Genomic DNA, 25,680 nt, shown 5'->3' on the forward strand with positions numbered 1-25,680 from the left:
CAGCAATTGCACTACTAGGTATTTATCCAAAGGAAAAAAAAAATAGTGATTCAAAGGGGCATATGCACTCTAATGTGTATAGCAGAGAAAATTGCCAAAATATGGAAAGAGCCCAGATGTCCATCGACAGATGAATGGATAAAGATGAATGGATATACATGTATGGCTTAACCATAAAAAAGAATGAAATCTTGTTATTTGCAACGACATGGATGGAACTATAAGGTGTTATGCTAAGCAAAATAAGGCAGTCAGGAAAGACAAATACCATGTGATTTCACTCATGTGGAATTTAAGAAGCAAAACAGATGAACATTGGGGAAGGGAGGGAAAAATAAAATAACATAAAACAGAGAGAGAGAGAGACCATAAAAGACTCTTAACTCTAGGGAACAAATTGAGAGTTGCTGGAGGGAAGGAGGTGGGGGGAAGGGGTAATTGGGTGATGGGCATTAAGAAGGGTATTTGAGGTAATGAGCAATGGGTATTACATGCAACCGGCGAATCACTAAACTCTACCCTGAACCTAATAATACACTATATGTTAACTAACCTTAATTGAAATAAAAAAAATAAAACATTCTATCCTGGAAAGCTTTGTACATATTCAGAAGTATACAGAAGATTACAATGGACCCATGCGCATGCATCACCCAGTTTTAATGAATAATCAACTCATACTAATCTTGTTTCATTTCTAGTCCCACCCATTCGCCCACCCTCCAAATCTCAGCTTGATATTTCATACATCAATATTTCAGTGTGTATATTTTTCTTAGTATAACCTCCCCAGAACTAATTACCAATAATTCCTTAATATCATCAAATACCCAGTAAGTGCTGTGTTCAAGTTTCTCATATTGTCTTATCATCTTTCTTTTTTTTTAAGATAGATTTATTTATTTATTTATTTATTTTTTACAGAAAAGTCAGTTTTTTCCTTTTGGTTTTTGTTTTTTTAAATTTTTTATTGTTATGTTAATCACCATACATTACATCATTAGTTTTTGATGTAGTGTTCCATGATTCATTGCCTGTGTATAACACCCAGTGCTCCATGCAGAATGTGCCCTCTTTAATACCCATCACCAGGCTAACCCCTTAAGATTTATTTATTTGAGAGAGAGAGAGAGAGAGAGAGTGAGAGTGGGGGGAGGTGCAGAGGGAGAGAATCTTCAAGCAGACTCTCTGCTGAGCATGGAGCCCAACACAGGGCTTGATACCAGGACACTTGAGATCATGACCTGAGCCAAAACCAAGAGTTAGATGCTTAACTGACTGAGCCACCCAGATGCCCCCATTTTTCTTTTTTTTTTTTTATAGTTTGCTTGAATCGAAATTTAAGTAATGTGCATACATTTTGAATGGTTGATGTGTCCTTTAAGCCTTTTTAAATTTATAATAGGGGCTGGCAAACTATGGCCCACAGGCTGTATGTCTGCTCTAGCAAATAGTTTATTAAAATACAGTTGCACCCATTGTTTCTGGCTGCTTTCATGCTCCAACAGCAGAGCTGAATAAACTGCTTGGCCCATAAAACCTAAAACATGTATTATCTGGCAATTTAAAGAAAAAGGAAACAAACTCCTGATCTGTGGAATTTACCCCAGAATTTATTTCTTGAAGAAACCTACAGCCTAGATTTAGCTATTGCATACTTGTGTTGTCATAGAACAAGTTCCTCCATCCTTTGTATTTGCTGTCATTTGGTGACTATATAGGGTTTTGATCAGACTCAGGTTCTTTTCACTTTTAGCAAGACTTTCATAAGTGCTGTTGGTACTGCTATTAAGAGGCATGTAATGGCTGATAATCTCTTTTTGTGATATTGTCAGCTACTGAAGATCCCTGTCTAGATTCAATAGAGGTTACAAAATAGTGATATTATAATTCTATCAGCCCTTCTTCTTAAACTCAAGTATTTATAAAGAGAACCTTCCTCTCATTAACTAGTTACACAGTGATACTAAGTGTTATTAGAAGGGCAGGACAATGCTTATTTTCCTTTATTATTATCTCAGTTTTTCAAAATAATGAGTTGGTTCCTTAGCATCTTCCAAAAATTATCAATGAATTGTCTTTCAGTTCCATTACAAATTCATGTATGTAAACATATTTGATGTGTTTAGAACCATACAATTATTATACTTGTGCTTACTGATGTTTCAGTTATCACACCTCTGTCTATGGGAGCTTCTCCAGAGTGGCTCTTGTCTTTTTGATAAGACCAGGTCACATATGAAAGCTTTCCTACTTTCTGGTCACAGGGTTCCTGGCTCAGCTGACATCTTGCCCAGAACTGGAATCAGACATTTCTCCAAGGAGCCCTGACTCCTTTTATGAGAAATGATAAATGGCACCCAAAATTTGGACACTAGAGTTGCTCACTGCTTAGTTGATTGTTGTTTCCAAGACTGTAGTGAACAGATCTAGGAAATATCTATTTTTCAAATAAAATACATCGTGAGTCCATATTAGCAATTTCTTTTTTTAAATTTAATTTTATTATGTTATGTTAGTCACCATACAATACATCATTAGTTTTTGGTGTAGTGATCCACGATTCATTGTTTTCATGTAACACCCAGTGCTCCATGCAGTACGTGCCCTCCTTAATACCCATCACTGGGCTAATCCATCCTCCCACCCCCCCTCCCCTCTAAAACCCTCAAATTGTTTCTCAGAGTCCATAGTCTCTCATGGTTCATCTCTCCCTCCGATTTACCCCCCTTCATTTTTCCCTTCCTTCTCCTAATGTCCTCCATGCTATTCCTTATGTTCCACAAATAAGTGAAACCGTATGATAATTGACTTTCTCTGCTTGATTTATTTCACTTAGCATTATCTCCTCCAGTCCTATCCATGTTGATGTAAAAGTTGGGTATTCATCCTTTCTGATGGCTGAGAAAAATTCCATTGCATATATGGACCACATCTTCTTTATCCATTCATCTGTTGAAGGGCATCTCGGCTCTTTCCACAGTTTGGCCATTAGCAATTTCAATTCAAATTAAGGACTATAAAGAGGTGATGTCAGCATCATGGTGGAATAGGACATCTTGCATTTTTGTCCATTCCCCGCTCCAAGAATAATTTCCCATTCATTCATGGACAAAAGTGCCTTTGTGGCAACTGTGGGATCCAGGAGAAGTCTCACCTACCCATGTGTTGGGTAAAAGGCATGCAGACCTCAGTCCCAGCTGTGGACTCTGCCATGAACCTTTCAGCTCCTCTTGGCTACAGTTTGAGAGCCCATGTGAAACACTGTTTTAGATATCACCCATGGATGAGAGAACCTAGAAATCCAGGTTTCTAGAGGAGAAGTTCCAGCACAACGTTGGAGCAAGAAAAAACATATGGACTTGGTCACACTGGAAAAGATTAGAGGAACAGTTTGACTTTACCTGCATCATCCCTTCCCCAAGGCAGCACAGCTTAATACCAAGAGAAATCCTCTTGGTCCATGATTTCTCCCACAGGGGAGAGCCAGATTATGTACGTAAGCACCAGCTTCCCCTGCTATGTGGGACACTGCCAAGGAGGCTAACCTGATCCAGATTATTGAGTCATGAGCTGCATGACTGGGTGGTGGGAGAAGGCTGGGAGAGTGGCAGATAGGACTCTTAAGGGGCATTAAAGGGATGTGGATCCCACTAACTGCCTTATGGACTCCATCAAAAAGCCTGCCCATGAGCCACTGGAAACAGCTCACCTATGGATACCCCAACTGGCCAATGGGCACCCCGAGCACTGGTGAAAGTGAGCTTTGGCAGATGGCTAGTGAGCACACACAGAAAGTTGGCTCACATCTGCACTCTAGGAAGAGATCTGTCTGAAAACCAGAACTTGAGCTTTAGCACTGCCTTTGAGAAAGCAAAAGGGAGGCTTGTCAGCATGGCAGATCAGAAGTCATACAAGCTCAAGAATTCTGCCACAAGAGGGAGCAGGAAACATGGAGCAGGTGTATCCACAGAAGGTCTGAGAAAGCCTCAAAATCCTTAGCTTGGTTGAGGGAAGGTATTTCTCTCCTGAAGGCAGTGAGTAAAGACTGGAGGAGGTGACTGCTACTTCAAATGTGATGACAGTAATGCAAAACTTCAAGGAACATGAAAAATCAAAGAAATATTACACCACTAAAGGATCATAATAATTTTTCAGTAACTGGCCTCAAAGACATGGAGATCTTGCAACTTAGCTGATAAAGAATGCAAGACAGCTGTTTTGAGGAAACCCAACAAACTACAAGACACACAGAAAGATAATTCAACAAAATCAGGAAACAATATACAAACAAAATGAAAAGTTTAACAAAAAAAAAAAAAAGAAAGAAAATCATAAAAAAGAACCAAACAGAAATCCTGGAGCTGAAGAATACAATGAATGAAATGAAAAATGCAATAGGAAGTGCCAACAGTAGATGAATCAAGCAGAAGAAAGAATCTGTAAGATAGAAGACAGAATCTTTGAAATCATTCAGTCAGTGGAGTACAAAGGAAAAAAGGATTGAAAAAGAGTGAAGAAAGCCCACATGATTACGGGATAAAATAAAAAAAATAATTTGTAAATTATTAAAGTCTCAGAAGCATAAGGGAGGGAGAAGGAGACAGAAAATATATTTAAAGAAATAATGGCTGGAAATTTCCCAAATCAGGAACAAGATTTGGATAGCCAATTGATGAAGCTCATAGGTCACTAAACAAAATCAACTTAAAGAGATTCTCTCCAAGACACTATAATAAAACTGTCAAAAATCAAAGATGAACAGATAATCTTAAAAGAAGCAAGAGGAAAAAAAAGTGTGTAACTCATAAGGGAACCCCCAAAGGGGTGTCAGTGGAATCAGCAGAAATCTCACAGGCCAGAAGAGAGTGGGATCGTATATTCAAAATACTGAAAGAAAAAAACTTCCAACCAAGGATACTTTATGCGTGGTAAAGTTGTCTTTCAGAAATGAAGGGGAGATAAAGACTTTTCTAGACAACAAAAGCTGAGGGAGTTCATCACTGTGAGACCTGCCTTACGAGAAATGCTGAAAGGAGTTCTTTAAGGTGAAATGAAAGGATACTAATGAGTAAAATGAAAAAATATGAAAATATAAAACACACTGGGAAAGGTAGGCTTATGGTCAAATTCAGAATAGTCTAATGCTGTAATATGGTAGAGTGTTACATAGAAAGATTAAATGACAAGAGTATTAAAATAACTATAGCTACAATATTTTTTTAATGAATACACAATATAAAAAGAGATATTATGACATCAAAGACACAAAAGAGGGGAGTAAAAGGGTAGACTTTTTGTATATGATTGATGTTGCTGTTATCAGCATAAAATAAATTGTTAATAAATATAAGATGTTTTACTACATCTGTATCTTTGGGGTAAATACCCAGTAGTGCAATTGCTGGGTCATAGGGTAGCTCTATTTTTAACTTTTTGAGGAACCTCCATACTGTTTTCCAAAGTGGCTGTACCAACTTGCATTCCCACCAACAGTGTAAAAGTGTTCCCCTTTCTCCACATCCTCTCCAACGTTTGTTGTTTCATGCCTTGTTAATTTTTGCCATTCTAACTGGTGTAAGGTGGTATATCTCAATGTGGTTTTGATTTGAATTTCCCTGATGGCTAATAATGTTGAACATTTTTTCATGTGTCTGTTAGCCATTTGTATGTCTTCTTTAGAGAAGTGTCTGTTCATGTCTTCCACCCATTTATTGACTTGATTATTTGTTTTTTGGGTGTTGAGTTTGAGAAGTTCTTTACAGCAGCTATGTCCACAATAGCCAAACTGTAGAAGGAGCCGAGATGCCCTTCAACAGACAAATGGATAAAGAAGATGTGGTCCATATATACAATGGAATATTACTCAGCCATCAGAAAGGATGAATACTCACCATTTGCATCAACATGGATGGAATTGGAGGAGATTATGCTAAGTGAAATAAGTCAAGCAAAGAAAGACAATTGTCATATGGTTTCACTTATATGTGGAACATAAGGAATAGCATGGAGGGCATTAGGAGAAGGAAGGGAAAAATGAAGGAGGGGGAAATCAGAGGGGGAGACAAACCATGAGAGACAATGGACTCTGGGAAACAAACTGAGGGTTTTAGAGGGGAGGGGCATGGGGAAATGGGTTAGCCTGGTGATGGGTATTAAGGAGGGCATGTATTGCAACTGGGTGTTATATGCAAACAATGAATCATGGAACACTACATCAAAAACTAATCATGTACTGTATAGTGACTAACATAACATAATAAAAAAAAAAACTTACCTTTTACCTCATTAAAATTAAACCCTGATCTTCCAATATTAGACATGGAAGGAGAATCTCTGGTGAGGAGGTATAGCCAGCTACTGTTATTCTATATATGTGTATGATGCTTACAGCTTTCATTTAATATAAAATTAATAAATATTCATTGTAGAAAAAAAAATTTTATGTAAGCCTCATGGCAATCAGAAACCATAAAACTACAGTAAATTAATAAAACATAAAGAGAAAGGAATCCAAGCATACTACTACATAATATCAATCCATAAAAGAAGGCCACAAAAGAGGAAGAAAGGAGAAAGGGAGCTACAAAACAGCCAGAAAACAATAAGATGACATTAGTAAGTCCTTATCTATCAATAATTATTCTAAGTGTAAATGGATTAAATTCTCCAATCAAAAGGCACAGAGTGGTTGGATGGATAGAAATCAATACCCAACTATATGCTGCCTATAAGAGATTCACTTCAGTTGCAAGGATACACATAGTTTACAAGCGAAGGGATGGAAAAAGATATTCTGTGGGAGTGGAAATCAAGAGAGAACAGGGTAGCTATACTAATACCAAGTAAAATAGACTTTACACCAAAAATGTAACAAGAGACAAAGAAGGTATTATATAATGGTAAGGGAGTCAATTAATCAAGAAGATATAACAGTACTTAATACATATGCACCCAACACAGGAGCATCTAAATACATGAAACATAAACTAACAGATTAGAGGGGAGAAAAACAACAACAAAATAATAGTAGGGGACGTCAATTCCCCACTTTCAACAATAGATAGATCATCAGACAGAAAAACAACAAGGAACGCTGGACTTGAATCATACTTTAGATTTAGTTGACCTAGCAGTCATATACAGAACATTCCATCCACGAGCAGCAGAATACACACTCTTCTCAAGCACACATAAATATTCTCTAGGATAGATCATATGATAGGTCACAAAAGAAATATTAACAAATTTAAGAAGATTAAAATAATACCAATTATCTTTTCTGACAACAGTGATATGAAGCAAGAAATCAACAATAGAAGAAAAGCTGGAGAATTCACAAATACTTAGAAATTAAACAGCACAGTCCTGAACAACCATTGGGTTAAAGAAGAAACATAAAGGAAATGAAAAAGAATCTTGAAACTAATGAAAATGGAAACACAACATATCAGAACCTATGGTATGAAACAAAAGCAGTCTTAAGAGGGCATTTTATAGTGATAAATGCCTGCATTAAGAAAAGAAAGAGATCTGAAATAAACAACCTAGCTTTATACCCCAAGGAACTAGAAAAAGAAGAAATACTAAGTCCAAAGTTAATAGAAGGAAGGAAATAAAAATCAGAGTGGAAATAAATAAAATAGACATCAGAAAAACAATAGAAAGACCAATGAAACTAAGAGCTGTTTTTTTGAAAAGATAAACAAAATTGACAAAGTGTTAGCTAGACTTACCAAGAAAAAAAAAAAAGAGAGAGAACTCAAATAGAATCAGATATGAAAGAAAAGACATTGCAACTGATACCACAGAAATACAAAGAATCGTACAAGACCATATAAACAGTTATATGCCAACAAATTGGAGAACATATAAAAAAACGTGGATAAATTGCTAGAGACATAAAACCTACCATGACTAAATCATGAAGAAATAGAAAATCTGAACAGATCAATAATGAGTAAGGGGATAGTTCAGTAATCAAAAACTTTGCAACAAAGAACAGTCCAGGACCAGATGGTTTCACTTGTGAATTCTACCAGACATTTAAGGAAGAAATAACACCAATCTTTTGAAAACTTCCAAAAATCTGAAGAAGAGGATATACTCCCAAACTCACTTTATGAGGCCAGGATTAACCTGATACAAAATTCAGATAAGGACACTGCAAGAAAACCAGAGGTCAACATTCCTGATAAATACAGATGCAACAATTTTCAACAAAATATTAGCAAACTAAATTCAGTAGTTCATTAAAAAGATCATACAACATGATCATTTGAGATTTATCTCTGAGATGCAAGGATTGTTCAACATACGCAAATCAATAAATGTGATACACTGCATTAATAGAATGAAAGATAAAAATCATATGATAATCTCAATAGAGGCAGAAAAGCATTTGACAAAATATAACATCCTTTCATGGTAAAAACTTCCAAGAAATTGTGTATAGAAAGAATATATCTCAACATAATAAAGATCCTATATGATAAGCCCCATAGCTAACATTATACTCAACACTGAAAGGTTAAAAACTCTCCTTTCAAGATCAGAAACAAGGCAAGGGTGTCCATTCTCACCACTTCTATTCAGCATAGTGCTGGAAATCTTAGTGCAATCATGCAAGAAAAAGGAATAAAAGGTTTCTGATTCATAAAGGGAAAAGTAGCACTATTTGCAGGTGATATGATTATATATATAGAAAATGCTAGGTACCACCAAAAAATTGTGGCTACACACAAGCTTGGTCTCACCTTCCCACAAACTCAGTGCTCCAAGGGGAGCCCCAGACTTGAGGGGTGTCTGCTAATGGGATAAATGCAACCCAGAGGAATGAGGGCAACTGAGGACCAGTAGCTAGAGGACCCTCCTCAATTCTTGGTGCCATGAGCAAACATCCCATTCATTCAGACTATAGGTCACCCCTGAGCTTTTATATGAGTACAGCATGGCTGATCAAGTGGGCTCTTAATAATGAGAAATGGCCACTCCAATCCTGTCCTTGATCCATGTCTTGGAAGCAACCAGAGGCCGTCTGTGAGACTGATTCCCCAAAGCATGCTTGATCATGGTGGGAATTTGAAGGAATAAGCTCACTGGGAGGCTGATCCCATAACTTACTGACGCAATGTACAGGCACAGATGGCATTTCATGCCATTTGCCCATTATCCCTTGCCTGGAAAGTAGCAGAAATCTCCTTACTGGTTTAGAGATATAAACGCTAGTGCCACCAGTTGCTACCATGAGGACTGTGGCTAACTAATGATCCCCTTTCCCTCTGACCCTCATGCTCCTCATGCTTTTGGCAGGCATAGTTCTTCAAGCAGAACCATAGACAATTAGGATTTAGAAATGGGATACAATCTATTTTGCACTCTAGTCTCATAATGTTTCCTGTGACCTCCCTACTTCCCTTCAGTGCTTCTCACTGATTAAAAGGTAACTTCTCTGCATGGAACACTAGGCGCTTTGAGATGTGTCCATCCACGCAGTCTCATCTATCTCCTGCCATTTCCCCTCCAGTCATAGTCTGTGACACAGCAATACTGAGCTCCTTCTCTGATTTTTATGCTTCCATACCTTTGCAAATGCTCTTCCCTCTGACTGGAATATGCAACCTCCCTGCCTTACAAACACACACACACACACACACACACACACACACACACACACACACACACCTTTCTGCCTAGTAAATTCCTATTCCACCTCTGAGCCTCAGCAACCTATGGTATCATCTTGGACCACCCTAAGCTGACCTGGGTTCTCCTCTTGGATCCCTCATTTTGGCCATTTACCTGACTGTGATAGCAGGGGGTTGTTAAGTAATTGAGGGCAGAAGGCACAGCCCTTCCTTCTTCCACACTGGATCTCCAACATCCAGGTCAGAGGCCCTCAATACATGCTTGCAGACTGACCACATCATTGTTTTTGCTTAAGTATGAGTTCTTGATATGTAGCATCTTCCCCTTTCCTGCCCCAAATTTTTAATTGATTTTGGTTTGCATAGCTACTTTTTATCTTAAAAAATGTTTAACTTTTATGACTCCAATTCTGAGCCACAACATCAGAGGATCTTCCACCAGGGGATGTTGTTCTCTTGACCCTCCCTCTTCAACACAGTTAATTTCAGTCCACATTACTGACTGCACTGGGCGGAAGCCTCTTAGGAATGTGCACATCAGCAAAGCAAGGTGGAAGAACTCCAAAAGGTGGGGGCTATGGGATAGCCCAGGTGGAAATCTCCATTGAGAAAGACTGTCTTGGACATGATTGGCTTTCCAGAGAGGAAACATTTCATTTCAAGTAGCCAAGATGGGACAGCTTCTTGAGTAAAGCCAATAAAATAGGCCAGTGATGGTACCTGGGGTTACAATCTACCCTAATGGAAAGGAAATGAGGGAAATAAGATCTACTTCATTGATTAGCATCCCAAAAGGAAACTCCTCACACATGGTTGTAATGGATCTCAGTTTGTTTCAAGAGTATTTAAACACTCTCCCCTATCTAAAGAGAGTATGTGTCTTCCTAAACGGGGCCAGACCAGAGGAGTCATCTTGGAAGTCTGATCCTGAACAGGATTTTTTTATTTTTGGCTGTATTATTTTAAATATGTCTAGTGTAATGGCAGAGCTCTCCCCAGTGGCAGCAGGACAGCAGGGAGAGCAATGAGTGTCTTCATTATAGAATTTCTAGACTCACTGGCCAGAGCCCTTCAGACCTTCTCCTCCTCTTAATTCCTGCTTAGGATTCAAGGTCGCCAAGCCACTTTTTCGTTCCCACCCAAGGATGATCCCACTCAAGCTTTCTAATTATGCAAACCTGAAAAACTTACAGCAGTGAATTCTAAATAGGATGGCATGTGTTCAAGACTGGGCTTCAGATCTAGCTTGACTGAAGAGAAAGAATGCTCTGATTACACACACCTGGGATATCTGGCCTTGGAACACTTTTCTCATTTTAATTAAAAGAGTAACTATTCTGAAGCCTACCTCAGTTTCTTGTGTGTTTAAGTCCTGGGTCAGTGACAGCAACTGGCCAGTCTTCAGGCAGAGTCCCCTTTGGCTCCCCTACCACTTCCAATTTCATCTTGTCCACTCTGCTGAATGCTCCACAGACAACTATGTGGGTTTGTTATGGGCAGATCCCATACACAGCTGGTGGGCTAATGTGAGAACTTTACTAAACACATTCTTCTCTCTTCATCCCCTCCCCCATTTCTTGGGTGTACTCTTTGGGGCATTATTACAGTTATCTAAGTCAGCAGCTGCTGTCCCCAATTGTGGAAAAGTTTTCATAGGCCAGATGTAAATGTTAATGGAATAGCCTGTCAATATGACTGGTAAGTTACTGGGAGTTACCTCTCGTGTGAGCTGGACCAAGAAAGGACGCCAAATGCAAAATTCCAAACCATATATACTTTAAATCTAAGGGGCCCAGGATTGCAGAAGAGGTTATATTCCCCCATAAACAACTCTAAGTACTTTAGTTGTCAAATTTCAACTCAACTGGTAAATATACATGCATCTTAAAGTATGTGGACAACTTCCATATATATATTTTGGAGAATACAATTTAACTTAGTTGCCATTATTTTCCTTAACTTTGCAAATTCCACAAGGATTCTGAAGGATTATACTAGGGACATGTGAGATGTTAATTTCCAATTAATATTCTTCCTAAATGCAACTTGGCTGTTTATTTGAGGATTTTTTTTTTCTTTGGGTCGCAACAAAAGTAAGGCCTGGGTACACTGAAAGATATCTTGGTAGAGCTTCAAGGCGTAAGATTCATGGTTATTATAAAAGCATGAGAGTTGCTTTGTCTTTGAGAAGGGAATGGACGCTGTATAAACAACTCATGTGTTTGGCCACTCAAAAATCTTTTTAACTAGCTTTTAGCATTTTTAAAGTGGCCAGATAGTGTTTGGCATCTGATCGTTAGCTATTAGTTCTATTTTTTGAATGGTTTTGTGGTCTATTAAAGTAATATTTTATTTGAAAAGTTAATTAGCCACATCATAAAATGGGTTACTAAAACATCCCTTTGGTGATTAGTTAAAACTCTTTTGAGTGCATACAGCAACACAAAGTGCTGTTATCCTCTAGAAGGACAGTGGGCATGAAGATAAATTGTAGATATTTTTGCAGAAAGAACCTGGCATTGAGTGACACAATTGGGTTCAAATGCTGGTTCTGCTATGTTCTGGATGTATAACTTCAGGGAATTTTCTTAGCTTCAGCTTTCTTGCCTATAAAATGGGAAATCTAACACTTTTCTAATTCACTGTGTGTATTAAATGAGACATCACATTTAAAGAGCCTAGAGTCTGGCATATAACAATGCAACATAAATGCTAACTACTATTGTCAATGTTATTGTCTTTGATTTTAAGAACATCTAATTTAATGAGAAAATAAGTATGTGATTAATTATAAAATAAGACAAAATCAAATATATGTGACAATAGAAGTCTACAAAGTTTGAGGAATGGCAAAGAATGACCAATTAATTCCAGCTCTTGCTGGAAACTTCTTTCTCCAGATAGCTATGTCATTACTCTCTCATGCCTCAAATCTTTGCTCAGATCCTGTTTTTATTAATGAGTCCTTCTCTGACAACCCTAATTAAAAATTGTATTCACATCTATACCCCCTTTCCCCTCCCTCTGATACAGTTTTCTCCATAGCACTATCCACTAAAATACTATATAATTTATTTATGCTACTTATTGTCTGTCTCCATGAGGATGAGGATTTTCATCTGGTTGCTTATTGCTGTGTGCCCAGCAGCCAGATCATCCCACTGAGGGACTGGCATGTACTGGGTGTTGGAGGGACACAGTGAGCGAAACCTGCTATCGTCCCTGCTGTTGTGGAGCTCATACACCAACCTGGAAGAGGAGTCCAGTCTCAAGAGTGAGGCAGAGTGTGTGCAGAGAGAGTGGGCAGCACATGACCTGAGCTTAAGCTGAAGCACAGGGGTGGATGGTGTGTCTGGGGAAAAGGATGGTGAAGAATTTTACCAGAGACGAGGTGGACGGGATGGAATGGGGCCCAGGTTGAAAGGAACTGAGTGCCATGTAGAGGAGTTTATTCTACAGGTAACAGGGGATATCAAAGGATTTGGGGCAACAGAATCATTCAACCCAAACTTATTTCAGAAAGGCCACTTAGCCAACGTGCAATAGGCAGATGTGAAGGGATCAGACAGCCACGTAAGGATGCACCCTTCACCGGAGGCAGATCAGTGTGCATTTTCTCTGTCCTTCTGTCCTTCTATTCTGCTGTCCCTATCCTGTCTTTTTTTGCCAGGGTCTTTATCAACCTATGTTATTTTTTCTTCTCATTGGCTGTCCTCTGCTCTATTGTGATTCCCATCACTGTATGTGTGTTTTAAACTTTTTATTTTGAAATCAGTAATTAAAAACACTCACAAGAAGTTTAAAAAACAGTGCAGAGAGGGCCCATGGACTTTTTCACCCAGCTTCTGCCATCACCGTGTGGTTTTACCCTTAGCAAGATCACAAGGAAAAGATTTCATTCTTTGAAACACTGGCTTTTGGAAAAATCTTGACCCAAATAACTCCCACAACTGAAAGAGCCCAACATCCATGTGTAACCATAGTCTCTCCACTGGTAAAGACAGTGGACAGGTTCTATCCTAGGTGAGCTGGAGCAAGGACACTGCACCCCATCTCCCCTGCTGAAAGCAGCAGGACACCAGGACAGAATGCATGGAGCAGCTGCTGGGGGACTCAGAGGAGTATGTGAGAGCAGGCAGATGGGGGAAGAAGACCGTAATTCAAAGTACCCCAGAACTGGTGGTGAGTTGATCACTTTTTCTTCCAGTCTCCCGCATGTGAACTCCGTGCAGCCCCAAACCCAGAAGTGGGCATTAGCTCCAGGAAAAGCCCTCTAGCTCTGGCCCCAGAAGCAGAAAAGGGGTCTCTAATGTTCAGAGAGTGTGTAGAAACCCCTCTTTTGTCTTTTTTTCTTCAAAAAATTTTCTCAGTTCTCTAGTGCCCCAGAGCTGAAGCAATTTTGTGGCAGCAATGAGGGATGGCAGGAAATAAAAACTGGGAAACAGGGAAATCTTCTTCTTCAATCATGGGAGTTATGGTCCCCAGAGGTAAACCCCGTGACTTTTTTTTCATTTTGGATTTTGATTGCTTAGTTCAGACCTAAGCACAGTCAAATCGAATCTGTAGGAATGTGGGAATAAACAAAGCTCAGGGACCCAGCACTATTGAGGAGATTACAATGAAGCAGAAATTTGGGAAAGCAACCCCTTAAAGTTGTTTATGAACTCTTGGGTTTACCCCTGAGCTGTACATGTATGAATCTGACTCTAAACAGATCCCAGAGGCTTTGAGTAGTGAAATATGGGACAGACTACTGCCCAGGTCTCAGACTGGCCACTAGGTGGTACACATATGAGACAGATCCAAATAGAGTTGACCTTGGAACCACAATGCACAGAAGTCTTGGGGAACCTGGAACTTCTGGTCTGAAACCAACTGGGGCAATTTAAAACAAAAATAACATGTGCCATAATTTTAAACAACAACTATAGTCTCAAAACATAATCTCCAAAATGTTTAGAAATACAATCCAAATTTACTCAGCATACAAAAAAACCAAACAACTCCCCCCACCAAACCAGACATTTCAATAGCAATACTGAAATGAAATTGATATTGGAATTACCTGACAAAGGCTTCAGAGCAGTTATTATAAATATTTTACAACAGAAAAGGACACTCTTGAAAAATAGAGAGCCTCAGCAAAGAAACAGAAAAAAATAAAGAATCAAGTGGAAATGTTAGAAATAAAAAAAATTCAACAACCAAAATAAAAAACTCACTGGATGGGATAAGTAACAAAATAGAGCTGACAGAGGAAATAGTAAATTTATAAATAGATCAATAGAAATGATCTAATTGGAACAATAGATGATAAAAGACTGAGAAAGTGAACAGAACTGTAATGATCATGGGGCAGTTGGTTAAGCATCTGGCTCTTGGTTTTAGCTCAGGTTATAATCTCAGGGTTGTGAGACTGAGACCCAGTTTGGGCTCTGCACTCTGTGAAGTCTGCTTTTTTCTCTCCCTCTGCCCCTCCCTCTTCTCTCTCTCTAAAGTAAATAAATCTTTTTTTTTTTTTTTTTTAAGAATTGTAGTGATCTGAGGACAATAATAAACTCTAAGACTCCTATCATCTGAGTCCCAGAAGAGAAAAATGTGGAGTACAAAAATCTTTAAATAATAGCTGACAGCCTGGTTTATTATTACAAGGCAATCAATATAATCTGTTTTATTAGCAGTTTAAAGAAGGGGAAAAAAACCCACTTAATTATATCAATTGACATGGAAAATGCATTTGAAAAACTTAACACGTATTCATGATAAATCTCTCAACAAAATAGGAAAGGACTTTCCTCCACCTTATAAAGAACATCTACAAACACCTACAGCTAGGGCACCTGGGTGGCTCAGTTGGTTAAGTGACTGCCTTTGGCTCAGGTCATGATCCCGGGGTCCTGGGATCGAGCCCCACACTGGGCTTTCCTTGCTCTGCAGGGAGCCTGCTTCTCCCTCTCCCTCCCCCTGCCACTCTCCCTGCTTGTGCTCTCTCTCGGTCAAATAAATAAATAAAATCTTGGGCGCCTGGGTGGATCAGTCGTTCGGCGTCTGCCTTCGGCTCAGGTCATGATTCCAGGGCCTGGGATCAAGTCCCACATTGGGCTCCCTGCTCAGCGGGGAGCCTGCTTCTCCCTCTCCCACTCCCCCTGCTTGTGTTCCCTCTCTCGCTGTCTCTCTCTCTGTTGAAAAATAAATAAAATCTTAAAAAATAATAATAATAAATAAATAAATAAAATCTTAAAAAAAAAAAAGCCCTACAGCTATTCTACATAACGGTGAAAGACTGTTGGGGGGTACGCTTCCATCCTAAGATCAAGAACAAGGCAAGGATGCTTTCTTTCACCACTACCATTTACCTTCTTCCTGGAAGTACTTGCCAGTGCAATAAGTCAAGAAAAAAAAATAAAAGGCATACACATTGGAGTAAGAAATAAAACTATCTCTATTCAGAGACAACATGACTGTCTATGTAGAAAATCCAAAGGAATACACACACACACACACGGTGTGTGCACACGTGTGCACACATGCATGAGGGTGTATACATACACATATACCTTAGGACAAATAATTGAGTTTAGCAAGATTGTAAGATACAAGGGCAACACACAAAGATCAATTATATTTCTCTGTACTAACGACGAACAATTAGAAACTGAAATTAAAAAAAAACCAATACCATTTACAATAGCTCAAAAAACCCCTATATATAAATCTAACAAACATGTATAGGATCCATATGCTAAAAACTACAAAATGCTGATGAAATAATTCAGAGATGAAATAATAAATGGGAAGTATGGCTACACTGACTTTATTGATTGTAAGGCAAAACATAGGATTGATTTACAGATTTAACACAATTCCAATCAAAATCCCAGCAGGATATTTTAGAGAGAGACATAAGTTGATCCTCAAATTTATATGGAAAGGCAAAGGAAAGAGAATAGTTGAAACACTTTCGAAAGAGAAAAATAAGGTTAGAAGAATCATGCTGACTTTGACTCACCACGAAGCTACACTAATCAAGATGGAGAAATACTGGCAGAGGAACAGACATATTGATCAATGGAACAGAATCAGCATCAAGAATTAGCTTCCCACAGATACGTTTAGTTGGTTTTTGAGAAATGTGCAAAGGAAATTCAACGGAGGAAGGATAATCTTTTCAACAAATGGTTTTGAAACAATTTGAGCCCCGTATGTATACAAATGGACTCTAGCCCAGATATTCTTAAAAAATCCACTCAAAATGAGTCAGAGATCTAAAGTAGAAAACTTTTAAGAGACCACCTTGGAGAAAATCTTCACGACCTAGGGTCATGCAAAGGTTCTTAAACATGTCACCCGAAATATGATCCATGCAAGAAAAAATGATGAATTGGACTTCCCCAAGATTAAAAACTTTTGCTCTGCAAAGGCTACCGGCAAGAGGATAAGAAGTCAAGACACAGACTGGAGAAGAATATTTGCAGATCCCATCTCTGACAAACGATTTATCCTCAGAATATATAAAGAACTCTCAAAATTCTACTACAAGAAGTCAAATGACTCCATTTAGAAATAGGCAGAAGAAGTGAATGATCATTTCACCAAAGAGAAGATACATATGGAGAATAATAACAAAACATTTAACATCATTAGTCAGTGGGGAGATGAAAACCAAAGTGATGGAGAAATACCATTCCACACCTAGGAGAATGGAGAAAATAATAAGAAAGAAAAGAAATACCAAGTGCTGATGGGGACGTGGAGCAGCCAGAACTCTCCTACGTTGCTGGGGAAATGCAAAATGGTTCAGCACTCTGGAAAACAGTTCGGCAGTTTCTTGCAAAGTGAAACATACAGTTACCATATAAGCCAGCAAATCCCACCCCTGTGTGTGCACCGTGGAAAAATTTAAATGATGTTCACAGAAGCCCCAGTTGTCAAATACACATTTGAGAGCAGCTCTAGTCATAACTGCCCCAAATTGGAAGCAACTGAAACGCCCTTGCACAGGTAACCGGATAAACAAACTGTGGTCCATCTCTAGGATGGGTAGCACTTAGCAATAAAAAGGAACAAACTGTTGACATGCACACCTTGCATGAATCTCAAAATAGTGATGCTGAGTGAACAGAAGCCAGTTTCAAAAGGTTAGGTTCTGCATGACTCCAGTTATATGGCATTCTTGGAAGAGACAGAGCGAATATGACAGGAGCCAGAGCAGTGGCTGTCAGTGGACAGGGTGGGAGAGGGCATGACGATCAAACACAGCAGGGAGGCAGATGGGGGGTGGGGGCCGAGGTGGTTCTGTGTCTGAGACTGCTAGTAATAACATAAATCTATGCATCATTCTTAGAACTATACCCCAAAAGGTCAATTTTTTGGTATTTTCATTTAAAAAATAAAATTAAGGAAGAAAAGGGCTGACAACTCTCGTTTCCTACTTAAGGCTATCCAGATAATTCAGAGCAAGTCAGTGCTACTGCAGCAACGAACAGGATCTTTGTCGACTGCTTTTGGAACCTCTGCTACACGTGGGTAACTCCAGCAAGCATTTGGCATCACGGCTTCAAATGTGCACAATCACCCTGGAAGGTGGGTGAGGGTTAGGATTGATATACAGGAAAAACTGAGGTTAAGGGAAGAAAATAATCTGCCCTCTGTGATGCAGAGCCAGTAAGTGGCTGGGTCTGGGTTTGGCCCCAGCTCTCGCTGCCAACCTCACTCTGCACCTGCCTCTCTGCACAGCTGCTCACTTCAGGGAGGAAAAGCAGTGGGACTGTCAGGGAGGGGATCGACAATCGGCGTGCGGGGGGTGGGGGTGAGAATCGCACTTCGATTTATGTGCATCACAAACATTCGCTACGCATTTTTATTCTGAACCCTGAGTTTGTTTGAAATTCTGGGAGCTTCAGGGAAAGTTAAAATTGACACTGTTGTTGCTGGCCTATTGGCATTTTCTCAGAGCCCTTGAAGAGGTCGTTCTTAGTTTTCCATGGGATTTGAATAGTTACCTCCACCATCATACAAATGTGTAGCAATCCATATTGCTTCCTAAGTGAACTAAGGGATAATTGTGACTTAGAATAACTTAACCAAGTATTAGCTAATTCCATAAACAGCAGTTTATACATTTGAAGCCAAGAGAAATCATTTACAAATTCTCTCACACATTTGTTTGTTCTGAGAAGTTATGACAGGCTCTTCCCACCTCTCATCTTTACCCCACCACACACAAGTACACAAAAAGATTTTAAAAATACACAAAGTAAGTCCATTTTAGAGCCTGAGACAGAAATTGCACATTTTCCACGTAACAAACGATATCTACACTTAAGGTTTAAGGAGGAGTTCAGCCTTCTTGAGTATGAATTACTACCATCTATTTACTGGCTACTACATGGTTTTCCTTCGCCTAAAGTATTTTTGTCTCAGCCACGATAGAGATAAGAAATGTTCAGGTCTCCAACAAAAGTGTTCTCTTCAATGTTCTATTATTTCTGCCCTGTTATATATTTCCTTTAAAAAAGTAATTTCTGATAAATTTTGACTATCTTTAAGCTTTAATGCAAAGCAAAGCTGAACTAATAATGCCTTCTGCAGTTTTACTGTAGAGTGCTGAGTTATTGATTCCATACTCAAAATAAAGCCAAGAATAACACAAACTATTTCATCATCAACACCTTTTTTTTTTTTACTCTTAATGAGCCCAGTCCCACCACCGTCAGGTAACAAAAATCTTCTTATCTTTTTTCACCAGTTCGAGGTTCTTCTGCCCAGGAGAGTGGCATGGGGACAACAAGGCCCGCTTACCTTCCAGCAGGTCTCTGGCCAGACCAGGTTCTGCCCCCGTGGACCGAACAAAGTCTGACAGGACTGCGTCCATATCAAGAGTCATAGGATCATGTAGAAGGGCTGCCCAACACTCAGCCGAGGTGGGGTTTGGAAGCAGGCTAGAAACCATCCATCTGCAAGAAAGGAGAGAGGCGCCACAGTGCTGTAAGAGGAGAGGTAAGTGGCAAAAGTGCACGCGAGTGAGCACGCATGCAGAGAATGGAGAGCCGAAACCATTTCTGCCCGTGTGGGACAGCGGCCCCATTCTTCAGGTAAGACACTGAATAAAAATCAAACCCAGTGTCATCCCTCTGAGCATGCTATATGAGCCTGGGGGGCAGAACCAACTCCAGTGCTTCAGACCTTACATTTTGTCCATTCCAATGACAGCTGACTGAGAAGAAGGTAGACCAGCAATTGGAGGACTAGATATTTGTCCAAAGGATACAAACACAGTGATTCAAAGGGGCACCTGCATCCCAATGTTTATAGCAGCAATGTCCACAATAGCCAACCTACGGAAAGAACCCAGATGTCCCTTGACAGATGAATGGAGAAAGAAGATGTGCTATATATAGACAATGGAATATTACTCAGCCATCAAAAAGAATGAAATCTTGCCATTTGCCATGATGTGGATGGAACTATTATGCTAAGTGAAATAAGTCAGTCAGAGAAAGACAAATACCATATGATTTCACTCATATGTGGAATTTAAGAAACAAAGCAGATGAACATAGGGGAAGGAAGGAAAAATAAAATAAGATGAAATCAGAGAGGCAGACAAACCATGAGAGACTCTTAACTATAGGGAACAAACTGAGGGTTGCTAGAAGGGAGGGGGGTGGGGGGGATGGGGTAACTGGGTGATGGGCATTAAGGAGGGCACTTGATGTAATGAGCAATGGGTATCATATGCAACTGATGAATCACTGGATCCTACCTCTGAAACTAATAATATAGTACATGTTAATTAAATTGAATTTAAATAAAAAATTTTAAAAAAAGATAGGCTAGATTGTTTAAAAAAAAATCAAACACCTACGTACATATTGATTAATTTGGGGTTACTAGATTTCCAATCCTCTTCCAAGTTAACCAAGCACGCGACACTTCCACAGTGTAATGGCGTTGCCCACTACATCCCAATTACGGCTTTATCAGTGAGCCAACCCACTCCCTCGATTCTCACCCCCCTCTTGGCTCTTAGGAAAGAGTCCACGCAATCCAGACCCAACTGAAGTACCAAACCTGCTGAAATGACTGCTGAGCTATCTGTCATCTCTCCAAGAATCGTTGTAGTCATAGGAACAATCCAACAAAATTCATAAGGATGCGAGATTTCCCAGGTGGAACGGTCCCAGTTAGAACCATACAAGAGGCATCCTGCAGCTTGATCACAGAACGCACCCACCAATTTTGCTGGAAGAAAGCAACCAGCACCTGGCCTGGGAGGCTCATGCTGGGGAACCAGTGCTGGGCCAGTGGTGGATACCTGGTCATGGCTGATAAATTGGAAATGCATCCCTGGGTTTGCATACGTAAGGGGTGGGCAAACGATGGCCCACGGGCCAAGTGGGAGCTGCCATCTGTATTTGTACATAAAGTGGTACTGGAACATAGTCACATCCATTCATTCACATGTTGTCTCTGGTTGCTCTTCACGTGGCTGAGTTGAGCAGTTAAAACAGAGACCACAAGGCCCACAAAACTAAAAACATGTATGAGCTGGACCATTACAGAAAGTTTGCTGAACCCACTGTAGATTTTATACTGATATAAAAGCCCATGGAAAATGTTATACTGGTATAAAGTAAGCATCTAATTAAGTATGTAATTAATTTTACCTGATGTGGGGTGGATTTAAGTCCCATGCTATTGATGAGTGTCCTTGTTCCTTCTTCCCAGATAAGCACTCGGATGCTCTGCTCTGGGGGCCAGATTCTCTGACAGATGATGCTACTTCAGAGCCAGGCTCGCTGGCCTAATCTGACCCGCCACTCTGACCAGCTGTGACATGCTGCCTACCCTCTCCAAGCCCCTCTGTGCATTTGTAAGACTGGTGGAAATAAGCTTATCTAAGGTTTCCGACCATGGGGAGGGGGGATCAGGCAGGGAGGTGTGCAACCTCAGAGCTGTTCACTGTTTTTATGCCATCTTGCACGTGGCTCTCATGTGGGTGAAATTTTTAGTCGGTGTTGCTAGAAAGTAAGAAAATTCTTTGACCTGATGTATACGGTACCAATTAGGAGATTGCTTTCTTCCTTCTCTCCGTGGACTGGAGCCTCGACTGGGAGGGGTCTTCTTTTGTCACTCTTCCTCCTGGGGGACAAATCAGAGAATGAGAGCACGTTATTCTCATTTGCAGGCAGAAGGTGAAAGCTTTGCTTCTTGTCACATGAGGCTGCATCTGAGGCCAACTGTTTGCGGCGTGCTGCTGCCCTCCTGGGCCCGACAGGCACCTTCCGACCGGCCAACTATCGGCTCCTGTATTCATGGGGGCTTCTGCAAGGGAGGGGGCATCTCAGCTTTCCTCATTTTAGCAAGTATCTATATTTCAATGAGTATCCTGTTCACAATACAAAGCTGTTTTGTTTTTTATTTTTTTATTTTTTAAAAATATTTATTTTAGAGAGAGAGAGAGCAAGAGCATGAGGGTGAGGGACAGAGGGAGGACAGAGAATCTCAAGCAGACTACCCGCTGAGCACGGAGTCCGATGCAGGGCTTGATCTCCCGAGAGATCGAGTCAGACGCTTAACTGACTGAGCCACCCAGGTGCCCCTACAGAGCTGTTTTAAACCTTACTACGAACACCGTATTAATACACTGAACCTTAGCTGTTTTTTTTTTTAATTGTGAAAATATACTCATAACATGAAATTTACCATCTTAACCTTTTTGTACAGGTCAGTGGCATTAACATTCACACTGTCATGCAAACATCCCCACCGTTATCTCCAGAACTGTTTCTTCTTGGCCCACTGAAGCTCTGTCCCCATTAAACACTCACGTCCATTTCTCCCTCAACCCCAGCACCTGGCCACCACCGTCTGACTTTGTTTCTGAATTTGACCATTCTAAGTGTGTTGTATAAGCAAATCATATGGTATTTGTCCTTTTGTGACTGGTTTATTCTGCTCAAGCATAACGGCTTCAAGGTTCATCTGTGTTGTAGCAGGTGTCAGAATTTCTTTCCTTTTTAAGGCTAGTCTTGGTCCTTGAGTGCTGCTGTAACACAATACCAAGACTGGGCCGCTTAAACCACAGACGTTGATTTCTCACCATCTGGAGGCTGAGCAATCCAAGATCAAGGTGTCAGCAGAGCTGGTGTCTGGTAAGGGCCCACTTCCTGGCTTGTAGATCGCCACCTCGTTGCCATGTCCTCATGTGACTGAGAGAATGAGCTCTAGTCTCTTTTTCCTTCTCAGAAGGACACTAATCCCATCATGGGGGCTCCATCCTCATGACCTCATCTAGACCTAAGCCCCACCTCCTAATACACCACATTGAGGGTTGGGGCCTCAACATCTGAATTTTGGGGGGACGCCCAGATGCAGTCCACAACAAGGCTGAGTGATAGCCCATTGCATGGATATACCACATTGTGTTCATCCATTCATCTGTAGCTGGATGCTTGTGTTGTTTTCACCTTTTGCTTATTGGGAGTAACTGAGTCTAAATCACTTTTCCACTTTTACAGGTAGGTCACCATGCTGTGACCACGACAAGCTTTCACCAGTGTTAAGAGTACAGGTTTATGCCCACACCACCTCCTCTGTACCTTGTCCTCCATGCAGAGATCAAAGAATGGGGTTAAAATAATTTTTTTTGCCACATTAAAATATAAACATTTGCACAGCAAGATGTTACTCGGCCTATCCCCCTGAAGACTCCTTTTTTTTTTATTATTATGTTATGTTAATCACCATACATTACATCATTAGTGTTTGATGTAGTGTTCCATGATTCATTATTTGCATATAACACCCAGTGCTCCATGCAGAACGTGCCCTCCACCAGGCCAACCCATTCTCCCACCCCCTCCCCTCTAGAACCCTCACCTTGTTTTTCAGGGTCCATCACCTCTCATTGTTCATTTCCCCCTCCGATGTCCCCCCCTTCATTCTTCCCCTCCTGCTATCTTCTTTTTTTTTCCTTAACATATATTGCATTGTTTCAGAGGTACAGATCTATGATTCAACAGTCTTGCACACTTCACAGTGCTCACCATAGCACATACCCTCCCCAATGTCTATCACCCAGCCACCCCATTCCTCCCACCCCACCCCCCACTCCAGCAACCCTCAGTTTGTTTCCTGAGATTAAGAATTCCTCGTATCAGTGAGGTCATATGATACATGTCTTTCTCTGATTGACTTATTTCGCTCAGCTTAACACCCTCCAGTTCCATCCACGTCGTTGCAAATGGCAAGATCTCATTCCTTTTGATGGCTGAATAATATTCCATTGTATATATATACCACATCTTCTTTATCCATTCATCTGTCGATGGACATCTTGGCTCTTTCCACAGTTTGGCTATTGTGGACATTGCTGCTATAAACATCTTGGTGCACGTACCCCTTCGGATCCCTACATTTGTATCTTTGGGGTAAATACCCAGTAGTGCAATTGCTGGATCGTATGGTAGCTCTATTTTCAACTTTTTGAGGAACCTCCATACTGTTTTCCAGGGTGGCTGCACCAGCTTGCATTTCCACCAACAGTGTAGGAGGGTTCCCCTTTCTCCACATCCCCGCCAACATCTGTCGTTTCCTGACTTGTTAATTTTAGCCATTCTGACTGGTGTGAGGTGATATCTCATTGAGGTTTTGATTTGGATTTCCCTGATGCCAAGCGATGTTGAGCACTTTTTTATGTGTCTGTTGGCCATTTGGATGTCTTCTTTGGAAAAATATCTGTTCATGTCTTCTGCCCACTTCTTGATTGGATTATTTTTTCTTTGGGTGTTGAGTTTAAGAAGTTCTTTATAGATTTTGGATACTAGCCCTTTATCTGATATGGAAGACTTTTTTTTAAAATTTTTTATTGTTATGTTAATCAACATACATTAGTTTTTGATGTAGTGTTCCATGATTCATTGTTTGTGCATAACACCCAGTGCTCTGTGCAGAACGTGCCCTCTTTAATACCCATCACCAGGCTAACCCATCCTCCCACCCCCCTCCCCTCTAGAACCCTCAGTTTGTTTTTCAGAGTCCATCGTCTCTCATGGAAGACTTCTTTTTTAAACCTAATACCCCCACTGCCACCAAGGCCTCATAGTCATGCAGTGTGGTGACACGGGAGGATGGGCCATGGGGATACGGGTTCCTGGCCAGCTTGGCCACACTTACCCCACTTGCCCCTGCCACCTCTTCTAGTGCACTGCTGGGCCCCTCAACCTTCACGAACCAATGCACCCACCCTGCCTGGTTCTATTGGTGTGAGGTTCAGGGGGGCCACATCCTGGCTCCACAATCTGGCAAATACCTGTGCATCTTGGCCCTTGGTCCTTGGCCTCCCCTGAGGGTCTCACCCTGTGAACAGGTGAACAGGTGTGTCAAGCTGTTTTCGCTATGACTCTGCCTTCGGAGAGGCAGTGCAGCATGGGAGTAGAAGCTGGGCCCTGGAATCAGTCTCTTGGTGCCGAAGTGGCCCCATTACTACTTCCTGTAGAGCCTCAGGCCTGAGCTCAGGCCCCTCCCTGCACAATACAGTGCTTTGACTAGGTGAGTAAGGACCCTTTCTGTTAAAATATCCCAGGGTTTGAAATGTCTCAAAAAAGAGAGAGAAGCAGAGGTTTCCAAATGCTATGTGAAAAGTGATGAAAAATAACACTGAGAGATTCCTTCTCCTCTGTTATTCCTACCTGCGTCTGCGTCTGCCACTGTCGGCTTCCGAGCAGCCCACGACAGACTCACTGTGGGTGTAGCGTCTCCGTGGTTTATGCGGCGGGTAGAGTGCACACCTGAGGGGCAGCAATGTTCCCCTAAGTGCTTGAGAGACGGGTCTTAACAGGCCCTATGGGGGATGGCCAGCGGCCAGCCATCTTCCTGGGGCCACCTGTGTGCCTCCAGGGAGGGCTGCACTCTTGGCTCTGGTCACACACCCCCAGGACTGTGGCGACTGTCTGAGAATGAGAAGAGTCACTACACAAGCCTGAATACCAAATCCCTGGCTAGGCATTTTCCTAAAACCCCATTTTGT

The 25,680-nt window shown here is 40.8% G+C and overlaps 1 protein-coding gene across 3 annotated transcripts in view; it reads right to left on the reverse strand.

Moving 5' to 3' along the window:
• The window catches only part of OTUD7A (OTU deubiquitinase 7A), a 367,779-nt gene that overhangs the window by 133,999 nt on the left and 208,100 nt on the right, over positions 1-25,680 (reverse strand). For 2 of the 3 annotated variants that reach the window (XM_078078987.1, XM_078078989.1), the window contains exons 3-4: positions 21,696-21,791; positions 19,449-19,603 (exon numbers count right to left, since the gene is read on the reverse strand). In XM_078078987.1, the coding sequence (XP_077935113.1) occupies positions 19,449-19,603; positions 21,696-21,791 (251 nt within the window). The remainder of the gene's footprint in view (positions 1-19,448; positions 19,604-21,695; positions 21,792-25,680) is intronic. The other variant, XM_078078988.1, reaches the window with a different exon arrangement.

The sequence above is a fragment of the Halichoerus grypus genome, chromosome 8 (assembly GCF_964656455.1).
Source record: "Halichoerus grypus chromosome 8, mHalGry1.hap1.1, whole genome shotgun sequence".
Taxonomy (NCBI): Eukaryota; Metazoa; Chordata; class Mammalia; order Carnivora; family Phocidae; genus Halichoerus; species Halichoerus grypus.